At 42.3% G+C, this 19,895-nt stretch overlaps 1 protein-coding gene across 10 annotated transcripts in view; it reads left to right on the top strand.

The window, feature by feature from the left end:
* The window catches only part of MAGI2 (membrane associated guanylate kinase, WW and PDZ domain containing 2), an 838,547-nt gene that overhangs the window by 394,131 nt on the left and 424,521 nt on the right, over positions 1–19,895 (top strand). The window contains exon 1 of one of the 10 annotated variants that reach the window (XM_083183057.1): positions 673–858. The exons of 8 other annotated variants lie outside the window; for them this stretch is intronic. In XM_083183057.1, coding sequence (XP_083039183.1) covers positions 840–858 — 19 coding nt within the window. In that variant the 5' untranslated portion in view covers positions 673–839. Of the gene's footprint in view, positions 1–672; positions 907–19,895 lie in introns of those variants that run through there. One more of the 10 variants, XM_083183058.1, reaches the window with a different exon arrangement.

The following is a 19,895-nucleotide window of genomic DNA, read 5'->3' as shown; positions in this document are numbered from 1 at the left end:
TTTGAAACTTAAAGTCAATTAATATGTACTGTAGTTACTATCCTGTTCTGCCTTGCACTATATGACTTAGGGCCTTATTCTGGTTTACACGCTCACCCGTGCATTCAGAAACGGAAGCAATGGTTTTTTCCTTATGTGCATGCGGATACGCTAGGTGCAAGTGGGCACGGGTTAGCTGCTAGTTTATGGGTTAACTGCCGAACAGGGAGCACCCAAAGCTAAGACACCAGAGAGTGTCTTAGTTTTGCATGCACATTCCAAATCATTTGATGGTCGGCAAATATCGAATGATTTGGCCCCCGCACCCAAGGCTGCGAATGGATGTTTATGCAAAACATCCATTCTTTTCCTCTGGATGTACCTATTCTGACTATATAGATCTACATATGTATATATAATATATATATATATATATATATATATATATACACACACACACACACACACACACACACACACACACACATACACACACACACTTGTGGTCTTTTGCAATGCCTGTATATTATCTTCTGCACCTTCAATTCCATTAGACCCTACCAGCAGTGCCGAGAGGTCACCATGATGAGAAATATAAATGACCCTGACTTGGCTGCACTGAGTTTGGATTGGAGGGGGAGGGGAACAGAGAGAGGAGAGACAGCAAGAACAAGCTGGGAGAGACTGAGGGGAGCACTAGCTTCATCTTTTAAAGGGAGGGGAGAGAAGGAGCTCAGCTGCAGTTTGTGGCTGTGTCTGGCTTGTGCAGAAAATTCTAGGCATTCGTGCTGGAAAAATATATATCTCAGCACAGCTGAGGCCATTCTATCAGGGAGAATACTATCTGTCTCCCATTGAAAATGGGCTGGATCAGTACAGGTGACTTAAATTATTCAGGATGATGTAGTGACTGAGGATGAAAATAAGGTAGGAGATGACTGAGTATATGTGTTTTGTTCCTTGCAATGTATTTATGCATTGTTGTGTGCTGTACACTGGGGTATTTCTAGATAGCAAATTGTGAAAACCCACTTCCGCGACAGACAGATGGGAATTCAGATTGGGGCAGATCCATTGTGTTTTAGAGCTATGGGTTCTAGGTGAGATTAGCAGATTGGCCATATATTGTGAAGGATGGTTGTGCTGTGTGCGAGAGGATTACTGTCTGATATGTGTAGTCCTTACTAATTGTATTGGAAATTGCTGCTTGGGTGCAGTAGAAGCAGAATGTGCATATGTCTATGTATATGGTACTGTATGTGTGTAATAACACCTGACATTTTCTTCATTACAATTAGAAATGTCCACTGTGTATGTGTGTGTATGTGTGTAGAGATAGCAGGCATTTATTCCCATAGATGGGCTGCAATATGTATAAGCATTGCCTTCGTTGCATTCCTCCTTCTGCCTGATAGCAGGGGTTATCAGCCCTAAATAACAAAGAAATGCTGCACTTGGCTGTAGTGAACAGAATCCTTTGAGTTGTGGGACAGCGGCTCATTTATGACACTTGATATAAGATTAGGGTTTTTAATAGAAGCATGCTGCACATTGATATACTGAAAAAGCAAAATGTCTAATACAGATATGAAGCCGGATCTGAAAAGCTTATATAAAGTACTGCTGCTCTCAGCACTGCAGTACCTAACAGCACACAAGGGGTTCATGGAAGGATCACCCTTTCTGTACATCACACTATGACTGTCTTGGTGGATTCTTTTGCAATAATTGAGTTAAAATTCTCAGAGAAGAGATTGAAATGCTTTGTAGCCAAGGGAATGTCTCGGGCATTGCCTTTCTGCATATGGGGTAAATGTCTGGGTCTTGGTTGGCCAGATTGAGATGCAGTGTAGCAATGTGCTTACGTTTTCTGTTGGAAATGCTGAATAGAATTATAGTTTATTGACCTGCACAGGCCTCTCACTATGTGTTTATATTCATTTCCTATTGTGTTATTGTTGCTTATTGTGTTCTGCTTAGAGTGGAGTGACTATTCATTTCGGTATACAGTAATACAGTGGTTTCAGTTACTGACAGTTGAGGTTCCTTCATATACCCAATCAAGTCCGGGATGAACATAATGGTACTTTTTGCTAACACTTGACTTGAGAACTTTTGTATAAACACAAAAACATTGGGATATTTTATTGTTAGTTTGGAGACAGCCATTCTGTTGAACAATGTTGTCTTCTATGTGATTTTCAGCACTTTCTATGACTGTTACCATTTTTCTTTTACTATAGTGAGCAGACACAATGTGTCCAATGGGGATAATGCTTGAAACTGAGGAGAGAGATAAAGTACCAACCAATCCGCTCCTTGCTGTAATGGTTCAAGCACAGCCTGTAAAATGACAGTTTGAAGCGAATTGGCTGGTACTTTAACTCTCCACTTTATATCTGTCCAAGGTTTGATAGTTCCATCCCCCAACAATAGTGACCATATAACCTACAGGACGGTTCATTGTGGTTTTCTGTGACCAAGAATATTTAGATTTAACTGTTTTATATCTTGAAAGAGTGTTTTTTCTGGATATATTGTACTGTATAATGGGCAGTCTTCCAACAGAAAACAGCAAGTCAGCAGTACTGTATGCCAAAATAACAATATGTTACTTAGGTGCATGCAAGTTTATCAAAGACCAGGCCATTGGTGGCTGCGAGCATTGTGCTAGCAGCTAAAGTCAAGTGGAGCCAGTGATAACCTAGGCAAAGCTGTGGTTATGCTTGCACTGCAGCCACTGAAATGACGCTGGACTTGGTTCAGAGGCAGCGGCTGGCTTGCATATTCAGTAAAAGGTAAGGAGGCTTACAAGCAACTTGCTAGAGTGTGATAAGGGATTAATGCTGGCAAAGAGCAACGATAAGCCGCCTGCCTGATGCTTTTATTATGCACTAATACTAAATATATATATATATATATATATATATATATATATATAATCTTGCATGTGTCAATACATCCTTATCTTCAATCCCCCCAAAAATATTATTTTGAATGAAGCAGGAGTTAAAATTCCTGGGGTTGTTTTGGTGTTGGAGTCAGAGGTTAAGACTTTGACTGATCTTTATGAAAAGACATCGTCCAGTCAGCTAGTGTTCTGTACAATGCTATTGTGATGGGTGCAATGATAATTATATAGAAAGACAAAATAAGAACTCTTCTGTGAATGTTCGGTGTGCTGGATGCAGATCATTTAGCTGTGTTAAATGCTTTGTTTGAGGAAATCAATGCAATTGTGCCATGGAAATGTAGAAGGGAAGTAGATAATGCGACTCACGTACATCAGAAGAATAACAATGCCAGATAAAGGTTGCTTCCTTTTAATGATGATCTTGGATTGATCTAAATGACGTGTTTACGTAGTGTGTGCCATATTATTTTTATTTTCTGCTTATTCTCTATGCTGTAGAAGTGACTGCAAGAGGTGAACATGAAGTCTTGTAATTGTGGACTTACATCATTAGCATGTGGTGTGGTAACAAGTTATCAGAGAAGTCTATTTGATGTACAACTACAGTATATGTCCTTTTTTAATTAGGCATAGCAGGTACGATTTACTGGTTAAGCACAAATGTGAAGGTAATGTGAAGGTATGCACTGATCACATAGATGTTTATTTTGTTTTCTAACTTGGACTAAAGTTGTGGGCTACGTGGTATAATTTAAAGTGGGACATTAGCTCTGTTAATTCAAATCAAACTGTAGGTGGCTATTGGTCAGGATCTGCTAGTCTGTATCATAACCGAATATTGAAAGTGGGATCCCCATGATTAGAATCCTACGAGATTATGAAGCCATGTGGTAATTACAGTAGTGGTGGTGGGTAGGGTATGAGCGCATTGTTTAAATCTTACCATAGGGATTTGGCCATTGGGATACTGCCTTCCGTATATTATATTATATTCCGTATATATAATTATATTTTTTATTTTTTTGTGAGTTTGCTCCAAGATCTCTGGTACACTTGAACAAAACTTTGAAATGTTATTAAATAAAGCAAAAATCCTTAATTATTTTCATATGCTGAGTAAGCTGTTTATAGATCCAGTTTACCTGTAGAGGACCAGCAGTGGAGCCTTGTGTGTGTGTGTGTGTGTGTGTACAATGAACAGGTCATGTATTCTTGATTTCTTTAATCTAGCAGAGGTGATTTAATCTATTTGGCAATAGACTCACTTAAGTGGACCCTTTTACCTCTTGAGCGGAGGGTTTTCCTGGGGCAAGACCAACCTACCAGGGCAAGTTGGTCCTGGCCCAAAAATACTCACCACAGAAGGGGCAGCCGCTGCCTTTGAAGCAGCCCCTGCTCTTGCAGCTTTGACTGTTTGCGGACACTTGGAGGGCCATTTGGGTAAGAGGGCTCTGGTGTTCGGGCTCTCAGCCGTTCATCTGTTTGGGCATTCCTGTGTTCGAATGCCTGAACAGAAGAATGGTTGAGGATCGTCAACAGAGGGGGAGGGGGGGTGTGCCTTCAGTGGTGTGGCATACCACTGTAGTGGTCGAATGCTTAACATGAACATTTTCACTTTACAAAACTTTTCAGATTTGCATAAACTTTCCATTGGACAAGCCTTAAGACTAGTCGGTTAAATGTTTCTAAATGAACACAGTATATTACAAATAATAATGTTAATGTTTCAGGCATTTTCCAGCATGAAAGATAAAGCAGACAATAGAATAGTGCACACTAGAGTATTCTTGCAGGTAATGTACGTGAGGCATACTGAAACCAACCTCTCTGTTTAGGGCTACATTTTATAGTCTGGCTAACAATAAACAACAATAGAAACGGTTTCTTTTGTTTTCATGCATGCTTGTAATGTCACTCAGGGGAAGTATTGTGTATACAATCATCTGCAAACTGCTATCCAGCTGTATAGCTGTAACCTCCTAATTTGTGTACTCTGACATTCTAATGAGGAAAAGCAATCCAGATTCTAGCTACCATTTTATAGACTACTAGATAGAATGTCTTTAGAAGGGTCAGCAAATCTGGGTATAAAGGACACATGGAATCGTACAGAGATCATCAGAGAAGTTTCTATATACTGGGCATATACTGTTCTATAGTTGCAGTTGGGTAAGGTGAATTCAAATTTGCATTTTTCTAGAGAGTAGAATTGAAAAAATAATTGGTGTGAAAAGTCGCACCACATTACCACTGTTTTCATTATGTGGTTGAGGTATCAGCGGAGTGAAAATTAGATATTTCATATAGTTTAGTAAGAGGTAGAAAAATGTAGTGATCTGTGCATTATACATTAGCTTGTATTTTAAGTGATGTCGATTTTAAAGGATATTCCTGGGAGGTAACAAGCGGGTGGCTAGATACTTTTATCAATATAGTGTATATGACAACATCTGTTAAACATTGAATTAAGGGGTTTCAATCAGGTATAAAATCAAGAACCTAGCCATGCAGTCTCTATTTGCAAACATTTGTGATACAAAATGGGTTGTTCTGAAGGGCCCATTGACTTCAAGCATGGTACTTCAGCTTTCCAATAAGATTATCCAGGCTGGATGTTCCATGGGCAACTTTAAGTAATATTGTTCCTTAATGCCTCTACTTTCTGACAATATCCATGAAGCATAAGACCACATAAAATCATACAGTATGGTTAACGAATTATAAGGCGCAAGGTGCACAGAACTCGCCAATGCTTTGCTGATTACTCTGAAATTCCACTGGCATTTATGTAAGCACAGAAACTGTGCTGCAGGAGTTAATGGTATGGATTTCAATGGCCGAGAAGCTTCATGCAAGCTTCACATCACTAAGTCCAATTCCAAGTGTTGGCTGCAGTGGTGCAAATCCCACAGGCACTGCAATGTGGAGCATTGGAAATGTGTTCTGTGGAGTGATGACTCATGATTCTCTGATTGGCAGTCAGAAATCATGCCAACTGTGAAGTTTGGTGGAGGAGTGATAATAGCATGGGGCTGTGTGCTTTACATTTTAAACAATGCTATGATTCCAACTTTGTGGCATTTCTATTCAACATGACTGTGCCCCAGTGCAAGGACTATAAAGACATGGTTTTAGTTTAGTGCGGAAGAATTTGACTGGTCCCTACAGAGCCCTGACCTCAGCCCCATCAATCACCTATGGTATGAAGTGGAATGGAGATTGTGAGCCAGGTAGTCTCATCTAACATCAGTGCCTGACCTCCTAACTGTTCTACAGAATGAATGGGCACAAATTCCCACAGAAACCCTACAATATTTTGTGGAAATCTTTCCAAGAAGAGTGAAAGCTTTTATAGCTGCAAAAGGTGGAACAACTCAATATTAAAGTATTTGAATACACTGTACTTGCAGTCTCTGTGATGGTCAGGCCTCCAAATACCTTTGTTTATATAGTGTAGATGAGGGCAAGTCATTGACATCCATTCACACTGGATGCCATAGTCAGACGGAGGAACCATGCCTGGTGTGGTGTGTTTTATGTTTCTCTAAAAACCACCTGAGATTAATTTTATACCGCTACAAGTTGGTTTCTCAGAAGAAATCTGCTGCAGAAAGACGCAGGTACACCCTTGACAAAAGTTGCATCGCCATTCAATTATGAATCAACCCCATACAGCTTCTAGGCTAGATGCTGCTTAAAGAAACTGGAGAATCTTCTTCCAATTGGTTTATCCCAGACAATGTTTGTGTGCTGTAAATAATGCTTTAATCCAGTGGTTCCCAACCCTGGTCCTCAAGTACCCCCAACAGTGCATGTTTTGCAGGTCTCCACACCGAATCACAAGTGATATAATGAGTTCCACCTGTGGATCTTTTCAAATGTGCCTGAATAATGAGTGCACCTGCTGGGTGACCTGGAAAACGTGCACTGTTGGGGGTACTTGAGGACCAGGCTTGGGAACTACTGCTTTAATCTGTTCCTAGTATTCTTTTCTTTACCAACCAAAATATGAATCTGCTTACTTGTGCGCTAAAGGCAGTTTTATCCTGTATGCAGAATTATTCAGTGTACATCCTACAATTGTATTATGTCAACTTTTTAAAAAATTTTATTTTAAGAAATCCATACTTGATTTGAACGACTTCATTCACAGACCTATAATCAGTACACATCTGCCAATGCAATATGTGGGTGATTCTATATTGATCGGACAGGGACAAATTCATCCGTGTTCCTATTGTGGGGGGTTTGCAAATGCACAGAACCTCCTGTGCAAACGCTGAGGAAGGGGTGGACACCAGCCCAGAGCAGCGTGTTATTGCCATCCCCATGAAAATGCTGGGCGTTTGCCTTGGAACAAAGGATGGCCGATGCCTGTTCAGGGTTGGCGGTTGACGTCCGCACCCGCCTCCTCTGCAGCAGATTTCTCTTGCCTTCAGCCGCATGCGAGGAGATGTTTGCGTACATCCCCTCGCATGGTACCGAGGATTGGGTGGCATTTAGACACTGGGTAAGCAGAGAATGACTGCTGCTTAGCAAGCAGTACTAAATCAGGCCCTATGTGTATAACACTCATTCAGTGGAAGAGGCTCTATATCTGTCAGTGTGTAGCCAGCATTAAACAGTGTTGTAACTACATCTGATTACAATTCAAGTCAAAGTTTGATGAACATATCTGGAAATGAAACAAACTGCACTTTGTTTGAATGGCAATGTTAAATATAATTCCTGATGGCTTTGTTCTGTAAATGGTCTGTCAGTCAAAATTGATGAATGTAGGAAGTAAAATAGAATAACACATTTACTTTGACATTTGCAAACACAACCGCATTCTAAAAGGCCCATGGGTTTAAGTAATTAATAACCTTGCACTTCAAGTGGCTCAAATTATATGAAAGAGCCACTGTACAGTATGTTGTTGTGGGTTGGAGTTTGAAGATTTTAAATGATTTTACCTTTTTCATACTGAAAGTTAAAGCTGTAGGAAACCATCATTGTTCTGAATTCTTGCTAATACTTCCAGTGACTTATTCATTCTCCATTCCATCATAACATCCCCTTGCTAAAATGGCATGCATAACCTATTTTGTTCTAAATCATTAGATCATACATGCCTACTTTCAAATTCACCTCTTCGGGAGAGGCCCGGAGATGCTACACGTCAGCAAGGCTGACATCACTTGCACCCCCCCCCCCCCCCCCCCCATGCCGGAAAACTCAGCGATTTGCGGGCCGCTGAGAGGGGGCGGGGCTTATATGCCGCAATCACATCAATTTAGCCCCACCCCCTCTCCGCAGACCCGCGATTTCCGGTAATTAAACCAGCGGGCATGGGGGAGCAGGGGCTATTGCCACAAAGCGGGAGACTTGCCTACCTTCCCGGGGGGGGGCGGGAGGCGGGCCGATTTCTGGGAGGCTCCTGGCCATTCCAGGAGGGTAGGCAAGCTTGCATTAGTTTAGTTTCAATAGATTAAATATTTTAATACTTTTGTTCGGAAATGAAACATTCCAAACATATTGTTATCACAAGTGTGTTTAGGTTTCACACCTAGACTTGTTTTGTACATATGATAGAGCTCATGCAAGTACATGCAATATATTTTACATCGGGCATGCTCCAAGGCAGGGTATATGCATTTATGAGTGCTTGACTTTTAAGGTGACCATACGCTACTGCAGCTTCTCGTAGCAGTGTATGGTCCTCTGATCTGCCCGGGACCTTCTCGGGCAGCAGTATAGCATGCAGTCCTTTTGCTTGTGATGCATTGCATGCGACCCTGTTCCCTGCCTCCGGGAGGAGGTCCGAGTCACAGGTCGGACATGCAGGCAGGTCCAACCTTAAACTCCAATCTGATGCTAATGGAACTGCGTATCGGATCAGATGTAAAACACGTTTGGCTGATTTCCCGATAAATCGATATAGATCGCATAAGTGTATGGGGAATTTAGTACTTAGTTTTAAGCCCCCATACACTACTGCAACTTCTCCCCTGGAGAATTTGCAGCCTAACCCCTTGAGTCGCATGGATATACTATGTGTATCGAATGCCATCACATTCCCAGCTACTGGGATGCTGACCACATCGGCGGTCGAATGTGCAAGTACGTCTGATCTCCGACCCTGATTCGATGTGCACAGGACCGATCAGATATCAAACACCTGCGATTTGGCCACCTTTCACCTGATGTCTTGGCCCGATCTTTTGGAATCGGTTGAAATGTGGCCAAATCGTAAGTGTATGGCCAGCTTTGGTCAGCTCTCCACTTGCAGCTGAATGGGAACATTTGCATATAAGATGAGTTCTGAGGGTATGTAAACAGCACTGCAGGCTATGCTGAGATAAGTGTATGCAGATCATACTTATCTACATCTCTGTTTTCCTCCCCATGGCATAGGCTAATGCGAGGGGGGGGGGGTTCTGGTTTCCTGGAGACTCCCCTCCTTTTGGCAAGTGCATTAAATTATGACAACAATACCAATAGTATATAATATGATCACCAGAGCTGCCACCACATCATGCAGTTTAAGGGACGAAGCAGAGCTGTTGCATATACCTAGTGTACCAGCTTCTTTTTCCACATTTACTTTATGTGTGGAACTGAGCCCTCAAACATTGCAATGGACTAGAGAGCAGCTGCAAGGAGGAAGAGACAGGAGCCTTACCATGAAGTGGGAGTCTGTGAGCTTAGAAAGTGCAGTATTGGTTCTATTATCATTGTGTATTTATTCTGATATGTTTAACCTTTTCCTGACCACATATCTTATTTAAATGTTTGAAACTGCCTATATTATAGGGGGATGCGGTCATTTGGTCTACAGCATTATGGTAGACAGTCATTAGGTCGACATGGTTCTAGGTCGACAGGTCATTAGTTCGACAGTCAAAAGGTTGACATGGGGGATTTCACTGTTTTTATGTGCCGACAGGCGGTATTTCATGCCCTACCATCCACTCGGGCGTTGTGGGAGAATAAAATAGTGTGCCGAGCGTAGCGAGGCCCCGTGCCCAACGCATAGCGAGTGATGCCAGGGGATGTGGTGCACTTTAAACTGTGTCCATGTCAACTGTGTTGACATTCATGTTAAAAAACAGTGAAAAACCCCATGTCAACCTTTTCACTGTCGACCTAGACCTTGTCGAACAAATGACTTTTCGACCTAGAACCATGTCGACCTAGACCCATGTCGACCTTTTCCCATGTTGACTTAATGACTGTAGACCATCATGCTGTAGACCAAATGATCCCAACCCATTATAGGCCATCTGTAATGTTAAATATTAATACTACATTCCATACAGTATCCAGTGTATAAAAAGTCCAGTATCAGTGGGTGGGAGATTTTGGATTACATTTGGAAACGCACTCTAAAAATCCTGCATTTGCCATTGCATGAGATGCCAGCAGATGTAGGTGTGAGGAGACAGTGGTGAGGCCGTGCTAGTCATGTAATTAACCTCTGCCTATATTCAGGGAAAATGCAATGATTTTGCCAAATTTGCATAGAAGTGAGGCTAAAAATACACCATTAGCAACAAACCATGTAATGAGGCCCCGCCCCCTCCGCCAGATTTCTGGTAAGCTTCCTGTTCTGCTGACTTAACTAGGAAGTGGGCAGAACGCTGGAGGAGCGACCACTGTTCCGTGGGTGCAGGGAGTATCCCAAAAAACTGGTCCCATTCCCCACCCCCTCCAGGATCCAGGAGAGTAGTTAAGTATGACCCATATACACAGAACAGAAATCCATCTGAGCTTGGACCAGTGTCATCCGAGGCCAGGTTTCTTTTCATGAGAGCACATGAGAGCACAGCAATGCCACGCCTGGGGATCCCGATTTCAAAACTTAGAAAGTTAGGAGGCATGGTGTATACACAACTTTAAAGCTCTTCAGGTGACCTGGAAAATGGGACCTGTTTCGGGTCATGAGGACTGAGCGTGAGGAGAACCACTGCTTAAAAAGTTTATACCAAGTTACCTTCATTTTTTTATTCAGTATGTGAGTTGGAAGCTTTGTCATTAAGTGTGTGATCTGGGATACATTTAAAGTATACCCTGTCAGTGGCGTAACTATAGTCCCGCAACCCCAGCGGTGGCGGGGAGGCGCTGAGAGTGTGTGGGCTCTGGGGGGAGGGGGCAGCGGGTGGTAAGGAGGTTGGGGGACATAGTGGCACACATTGTCAGGGCCGCTGTCTGTCTTCTGCCTGTGCCCCCCCCAGCCGTTACCTCTGAGTCCTGCCGCCGGTGCTCCTGTCTGCGCAGGTCCCGGCTCTCTCGGCTACTGATGCTTATGAGAGGTGACACTCGGAAAATGGCTGCTCCCTTAAAAATGGTCTGCTGTATTACCAAGCCGTTGTTGGTATACAGTGCCTCAGTACCTGATTCAGGTTTGCAGCAGAGTAAAACTATGCAGCTTTGCAGGTGGGCAGATGTAACATGTGCAGAGAGATTTGGGTGAGGTGTGTTCAAACTGGAATCTAAATGCATTGTATTTATAGACTACATGCAGAAGCGGGATGCAGTGTAAATCCCGGCGGTCGGGATCCTGGCGTTCAGAATCCCGACGCTGGAATCCCGACCGCTGAAATCCTGACACTTTCTCCCTCCGGGGGTGTCCACGACACCCCCGGAGGGAGAATAACTTAGTGTGCCGAGCGTAGCGAGGCACCGGGCCTGCTGCGTGCCGAGCGCAGCGAGCCCGCAAGGGGGGGCGATCCACGTCCCCCCCTTGTCGGGATTTCGGCGGTCGGGATTCCAGCGTCGCGATTCTGAACGCCGGGATCCCGACCGCCGGGATTTAATACTGAATCCGCAGAAGCAGACAGTATTTTACACTGCACAAAAATATTATGACTGCATTTGCTTCCCTTGCAGTGCAACATTGTATGTTCCAAACACAAATTTGCTTTTACTGATTTGGGCCCACTGCTTGCAAAAAGACACATTTAGGAGTTAAACCATTCGTAAAGTCCCGGACCACATGTGATTTTGTCAGGGGCAGATTTAGGGGTGAGGGCACCCCTAGGCACAACAAAAACGTCCCCCACTTAATAGCATTATTTATATTGATTACTTGTAATCCCTCATTTGATAAAAGCCAATTTGATGGATTTATACAAAAGCCACTAACTGACTTTTTTTTAAATTATGTATACATATTTACTAAGTAGGACAATTTACAGAGGCAGTATCTGCATGTCCTATCCATTTACACTCTATTCAAGATGGAATATAGTACAGTACAGTGTGTATTTTGCAGTTACTGGTACGTTTCAGGGTGACAGTACTATCACAAGCATCCAAGTGCTGCCCCCAGGCACGTGCCTAATTGGAGGTTCGGCACTGGGTTTTGGACAAACAGACCAGCAAAAGGCAGACTGATAAAAGCGCATACTGTGTGACCTGTCTTACACCATTGAATGCTGGCACTTTTAGGGGCAAGAATTTAATAAAGTCAGTGTTTGCCGGATGTGCAAGATTCCTACCAATCAGCCTTGGGTTTTTTTTTATTATTTATTTATTTGGGGGGGGGGGGGGGATCCTGTATCTCTGGCATATGTAGTCCTTCTTACATATAACCCTTAGTTAGTAACACAGAGTTTGCTGGATCATTAATTAATTCTTGATGCCCCATTACAAATAAAATAGTATGGAACCTGCAATAATATATATTTATATCAATAACAACATTATTCATTATTGTAGGCTCAATGTATTACATTTTCTGTTATTATATTCCTGCCCTCGGCGGATGTATACATTGGGAGCACTGTGATATATTAGGTGGTTGGATATGTAGTTCTGTGTGCTTTGACGGTTAGAAGTTTGCCGTTGGCCGGCTGCTGCTGCGCAGTGTGACTGTCTTTACTACAGGCAATGCGCAGTGAGATATGATCCTACCGTGCACTGGCCGCATGGATCAGGCACTGTGTCATTTAAAGAAAAATGAAAGTACAGCACTTAGATTTTGGGCCTGGGCTGTAGATGGTGAGTTATACATTAATTTATCTACAGTGAGACAGCACCATTAAGATTGGATTGTCAGGATAAATACTGTATGAAGAGCTGAGTGGAGGAAATGTGTGAGATTCTTGTCTTTTCTTTTCTCCCTGTGGACTGACAATTTGCAGTTTGTTGTGGTGATTGAGGTCTAGGTAATGAGAAGACCCCATAAAGTGGTCATCTGCATCTCCTCTCCAGGCTTGTCATGGAGATAAGAAATTATGGGGCAGATGTATAAAGCCTTAACAAGAGATAAATGCAAGGGTGATAAGGAGAGATAAACGTCCAACCAATCAGCTCCTTACTGACTGTAACATGGCAGTTAGCAGGTGATTGGCTGGATGTTTATCTATTCTTATCACTCTTGCATTTATCTCTTGTTAAGGCTTAATACATCTGCCCCTAAAAGTTTGCCAGTACTGTATGATAGTAATCAACCATGGCTAGCTTTAATAAAGCTGCTAACTTTTCTAATGACCAGGTGCCAGTGCCTGCTGCATTTATTTTGTGGTTCTGGGGTACAATGAAGTGTTCCTTACAGAGGTCTCTGGTTCTGAGGTACAGTGATAATTGTTCCTTTTATAGAGATGAAGCAGCAAAAGATGACATCTTGTCTGTTCGAGAAGGGGAGCACAAACTCCCCCTATGGCCCCTCAACTTTCTACTGTTTTCTCACAGGAACACACACACAAATTTTCTCTCTCTACATCGGTATATGCAGTGCAACTTAGATGCATGCGCAGACATAACATTGGCCGCTTGAATCTATCGACACTGCATCCACCACTAAATCATGGCCGATATTAGCAAAAATATTCTGTAAAAAGGAGCCAATGTTACTGGGAGGAGAATCAATCCCTGGAATTGAAATGTGCTATTCATTCTTTCAGATCAGTATTGATACGTATAGTAATAGTTCTGTGTTATTGAAGACAATTGGAACATATGGTTGAGATATGAAGAGCCCTTAACATATGCGCGTGTGTGTTTTCTCCTGGTTTTGTATATTAGCTAATTTATATTGTGAAATTGTGTTGGGATTTTGTAAGGAACGCTTCACAATTTTTTTTTGTTCCAGCTGGAACCAATTGCAAAGACACTTCAGAAAAATACACATCTGTTGTTGTATGGAGCATCACATTTGTTCTCTAAATTGCACAGTTGTTTCTGTTGGTTTAGTGGAGAATAGTGTACTGGGTTTTTAATTTAAAAAATTTAAACTTCATAATGGTCCTGAAAGAGAACAATATATGGACTCATTTGAAGCCTGCTTTCTGCAGCAAGAGTGTATGGAGTTAGAATTCAGTATTATATTAAAATTTTATTCTACAGTTACATTATAAAGCAGGGGTGGGGAACCTCAGGCCCGGGGGCCGTATGCGGCCCCCATAGCCAGGCTGAGTGGCCCTCACACCCGCCTGGCGGCTTTGCCAGGAGTAAAGTACAGGGGAATTCTCACGAGAGGTAGGTAGTTCTTGTGAGATTCCTCTTAATCAACAGCAGCCGGACACTGTCAGTCCTATTCAGCGGCAGCCGCCGGAGCGGGGACGGCTGCAGCAGGACAATTTGTAAGAGAAATTTTTACATATGGCCCCCGAAGGATTTTTTTCCACATACAAACGGCCCTTGGCACAAAAAAGGTTCCCCATCCCTGTTATAAAGCCTGTAGTCTAGTACATGTTTCTCTTGAACGCTATGACATAAGTATTGCTGTTTTGCCATTGACTAACTGTACAGGAGTGTACACACTGGCCCTGTGTACACACAGCTGAGTGATCCATGCTTTATATCCGTGAGTGTCGCTGAAGTGGATATATATATATTATAATCTTTTTTTTTTTTTTTAGAATGAGTACATATATATAGGCGCTGGACTTGTCTGTATAGATGAATCCCAGATGATGATGACGAAGTAGCTCAGGGTAGTCCCTTGTGATATTTTTGCATATTCGCATACCCTGAGCTACTTCCCATCATCATCTGGGATTCATCTATACATACTGTACCTGGTATCCGAGAACAGACTTGCCGGCACTATAAGGGGGAAATCTCAAGTCTCTTACAGAACAAAGACCTATCTAATTATCTGCAGTGCAATCGTATGATAACACAGCACTCATTGCCTTTTATATTTGTCGGTTGCCATAACAATCCAGCAGCTGCAATGGATTTTGGTGAGTTCTTTTGTTTCTGTGCAGGGTAAATACTTGCTGCATTATTTTTACACTGCACATTTAGATTTCAGTTTCAACACACCCCACCCAAATTTAACTCTCTCTGTACATGTTGCATCTGCCCCACCTGCAGTGCACATGGTTTTGCCCATTTTGAGAACAAATTTGTACTGCGAACCAGTGGAATCAACTAAACCTTTTTTGGGTACTTGTGTATTATCACGGCGCCCGATTTTCATCTAAATCGCATGCATTTTGTGGACGATTTTGCGGCCGATTCGACCTTGCAAATATGCCTTATTTCCCACTTCCCTCATAGACAGGACAGTTGATCTTTGGCATTACTTGTGGATATTGGGCCTTATTCTAGTTCACTCTTTCTGACAAAATCTTTCTTAGATGGACAAAACCATGTGCACTGCAGGGGGGCATATGTAAAATGTGCAGAGAGAATTAGATTTGGGTGAGTTATTTTGTTTCTGTGCAGGGTAAATACTGGCTGCTTTATTTTTACACTGCAATATAGATCTCACTTTGAAGTAAAACCCCACCCAAATCTAATTCTCTCTGCACAAGTAACATCTGCCCCCCTGCAGTGCACATGATTTTGTTCATCTAAGAAGGATTTTGTCAGAGTGAACTAGAATAAGGCCCATTGTCTGTATTCGGCCCATAGGGCGCTAATGTTCCTGTACTCATGCTGTGATAATGACCACTCACAAAATAAAATAACTTACTAATCAAATATGAAAAATAAATAACACAATCTAAAGCTATAAAAACATTCAATGTTTCGGCGCCAAGTGTGCCCCTTTTTCAAGGTCAGCAAGTGACCTTGAAAAAGGGGCACACTTGGCCCCGAAACGTTGGTCCGTTTTGTTTACATTATATCATTATATTATCATATGGAAATCCTCTGAGTGCCTCCTTCATTTCTAATATATATATATATATATATATATATATATATATATATATATATATATATTTCGTCCAGCTGTGGACTTCTTCACTCTGCTCCCCTTGAAGAAGTTCACAGCTGGACGAAAGGTCTCGGGACCCTCCACAAACCTCTTGGGCTATTGAGCCACTGGACTGACATCCTGCTCCCCCCCCCCCCCCCCCCCCCTGTTTTTTTCCAAGGCATCCTTCTTGGAAATAGGACTTAAAACCTTATACAGAGCTAAGTACATCTTCCAGCACTCGCAGATCAGTAAAGACTTGCAGTGGGACAGATTTGATAAAAGTGCATTTTTTAAAAACAAACATTTTTTACTATATCCCCGCTGTGTGCCTCTTATGCCTGTTCCATTGTCGTCGTCGTCGTCCCCCCCCCCTTTTTTTATTATTCATCTTTTACTGTATACTGTTTACTGTCTATTATTGATTTTTATGGTTCGTTTGAACCTTTCTATTCTAATTTGTATATAAATAAATTATATGTATTTCTAAATACCACCATATTGAACATACTTTTATTTCATGATATGCAACAAAATCGTATCATATTGTACTACAATAGTGCTTTCTAACACCACCAGGTGCCTGTTTTTTCTCTCCCCACCCTATACATACATACATACATACATACATACATACATACATACATACATACATACATACATTTTCTTAATAAGCAAAACACTGATCAAGTAGCATAAAACATTGCATTTTGAAAGCCAGGTAAATTCCACACATGATGGCTCCTCTAACCGTAATCCCTAGTGACACAATCCAATATCTGCCTTTGCCACAGATGTGGTGGTAATTCAAGATTCTACCTTCAGTATCGACGTATACGTTTGAAAGTTAATAATTGTTAGTATGGAACCGAAGCCAATCAAGCAGTAGTCATCTTTAATGCTGAAACTCAACAAATGCCAATCGCCAGATACTTACAGTACTTCGTACAAGACAAATTATCAGTAAGTGCACTTGCTAACAGCAGGCATAATAGTGGGGAAGTGGAGCACCATATAACCAATTTTCTGATGCTGCAGGGGGCATCTGTACCAAAAGTTTCCTCTTCACAACAATCTGAGTGCAGAATTTGAAAACTCAGCATTAGATCCCAATTATAACCATTGCCCATATCCCTTGGCTATCTGTGTAAGCTGACGTTCTCAGACTGGCCATCGGAACTCCTCTGCTGGATCTCCATACCAAGACACACATAGAAAATGGGGGCTTCGCATCCCTATTTGGTAGAACGATAACAGTTGCAGACCCCCCAAATGTCGACCTAGTGGTGTCGACCCAATGCTTGTCGACCTAGTTGGTGTAGAACTAACAAGCCACACCCGAACCTACACCTGAGGAATACTTTATGCAACAAAAGATCTCTCCCAGTTGCTGGACAAATTCCTGGTCAGTACCTGGCACTGTGCACTTAGGGACTTATTCTAGTAAACTCTTAGAGGTGAATTCCTTCTCAAATGGACAAAACTATGTGCACTGCAGGGGGGCAGATGTAACAGGTGCAGATAGAATTAGATTTGGGTGAATTATTTTGTTTCTGTGCAGGCAAAATACTGACTGCTTTATTTTTACACTGCAATATAGATCTCACTTTGAAGTAAAACCCCACCAAATCGAATTTGCCTCTAAGAGTGAACTAGAATAAGGCCCTTAGTGGCATCTCATGCATATCTCTGCCTCATGATAGATCATTTAATCAGAGTATATGAATATATAATTTATCAATAACCAAACCAGTAGAGTTCACCTGTATGCAGAAAAACTATGGACACTCCAAGTCTCAGAAAGATCATTTGAATTCCTCTTCAGTGTAATAAGTGATAATATGATGCTGGAGATGGTATTGTGGACACAGCTGAATACTGCACAATTAGTACAAACTCTCTCAGGTCCTCAAGATAAGTGTCCCATGATAGAAAGTTGTTTGGTGATGCTATAACATATTGAGAACACAGACAAAAAAAATGCTGTTTTGGTTTTCAAGGATGTTTGAACTTGAATGTTATTGAATTAAACAAATGAAAGCCCTTTTTTGAGTTGGCCCTAGTGCCTGAGTTAATGGATACTCTCAATAGGGACTTTCGCCATAATGGTAAGCAAAAAACAAAAGGATGGGAGTGGGCAGCGCTGGTGTATGTGCTATTACTGTGCAATATTGGGCAGAAAAAATAAAAATAAAAATGGAAGATTGGTAGATCTATCACAGTTTTAATACATTTACTAAAATATAAAGCCAGAAAATAACGGCTAAAAACAATTGACAATAATGAATATGAACAATAAAATTGTCATCTCACCGAACCGAACCACATGTAGGTGGGGCCCAGGAAGTCCCAAATGTCCAGGGAGTGTGCACTGGTGTCACACACTTGTTGGTGGGGGTGGAAATGGATTGTCCAAATTATGGTGCTGGTAAGTTCCCAAACTGCAATATGGAGGGAGGGCAAAAAGATGTAGATGCCAGGAGTGGCCCAAGATGGCACGAATCACCAGCTCCTGTCGCCGGATGTTGTAGGCGTGGTGTCCTCGACCTCTACTATTGTTGCAGAAATATTTGTAATCCAGTTGGATGGGATAAGTGAGGGGTCAGTGGCCTGGTGATGGGTCTTCCGGGCAGTAGATGGGACAATTTCCTCGGGGTGGTTCACCTGAATAGGTGGTGGGTTGGTGAGGCAGAAATCCTGACCGGTTTCGCTGCTCCAGGCAGCTTTATCAAAGGAACTTTGATAAAGCTGCCTGGAGCAGCGAAACCGGTCAGGATTTCTGCCTCACCAACCCACCACCTATTCAGGTGAACCACCCCGAGGAAATTGTCCCATCTACTGCCCGGAAGACCCATCACCAGGCCACTGACCCCTCACTTATCCCATCCAACTGGATTACAAATATTTCTGCAACAATAGTAGAGGTCGAGGACACCACGCCTACAACATCCGGCGACAGGAGCTGGTGATTCGTGCCATCTTGGGCCACTCCTGGCATCTACATCTTTGTGCCCTCCCTCCATATTGCAGTTTGGGAACTTACCAGCACCATCATTTGGACAATCCATTTCCACCCCCACCAACAAGTGTGTGACACCAGTGCACACTCCCTGGACATTTGGGACTTCCTGGGCCCCACCTACATGTGGTTCGGTTCGGTGAGATGACAATTTTATTGTTCATATTCATTATTGTCAATTGTTTTTAGCCGTTATTTTCTGGCTTTATATTTTAGTAAATGTATTAAAACTGTGATAGATCTACCAATCTTCCATTTTTATTTTTATTTTTTCTGCCCAATATTGCACAGTAATAGCACATACACCAGCGCTGCCCACTCCCATCCTTTTGTTTTTTTGCTTACCAATTGCACAGGACTAACTACCCTGTCCCAGGGCAGCTGCTTAGGAAAACCGCTCAGTCAGGCGCACCTGACCCCGAAATCACCTAGTGTGATCCGGGTTCATTTCCCTTTTTTTCCATACTTTCGCCATAATGTATGCATGTGGGAATCTACTGTAACCTTAGAGATATGCAAATAATGTCGGTATTTAATCCTAAATCATTCTAGAATATGTTCCTCCCATAGGAGCCCATACACGCTCCATTTTGCGGCTCCGTTATGTACTTTTAAAGTACACATTGTATCAGATCGCATGCATTGTGCATGCACTGCGATCCGATACGATGTGTAGCTAGTACAAAAAATATGTGCAGCACATACTTTTTGTACCGCACTATGTGATGTGCGGGAACGCGCATCGCATAGTACAGAACGGAGCCGGACCACAGCGGAGCGTGCATGGGTTCCTTAAGTGTATATACATGATCGGCCACTGACAGTTGAGTGGTACAGTATGTGTATTT

Source organism: Crinia signifera, chromosome 4, assembly GCF_055691185.1.
Source record: "Crinia signifera chromosome 4, ASM5569118v1, whole genome shotgun sequence".
Lineage (NCBI taxonomy): Eukaryota > Metazoa > Chordata > Amphibia > Anura > Myobatrachidae > Crinia > Crinia signifera.
This window is presented reverse-complemented; position numbering and strand designations above follow the sequence as displayed.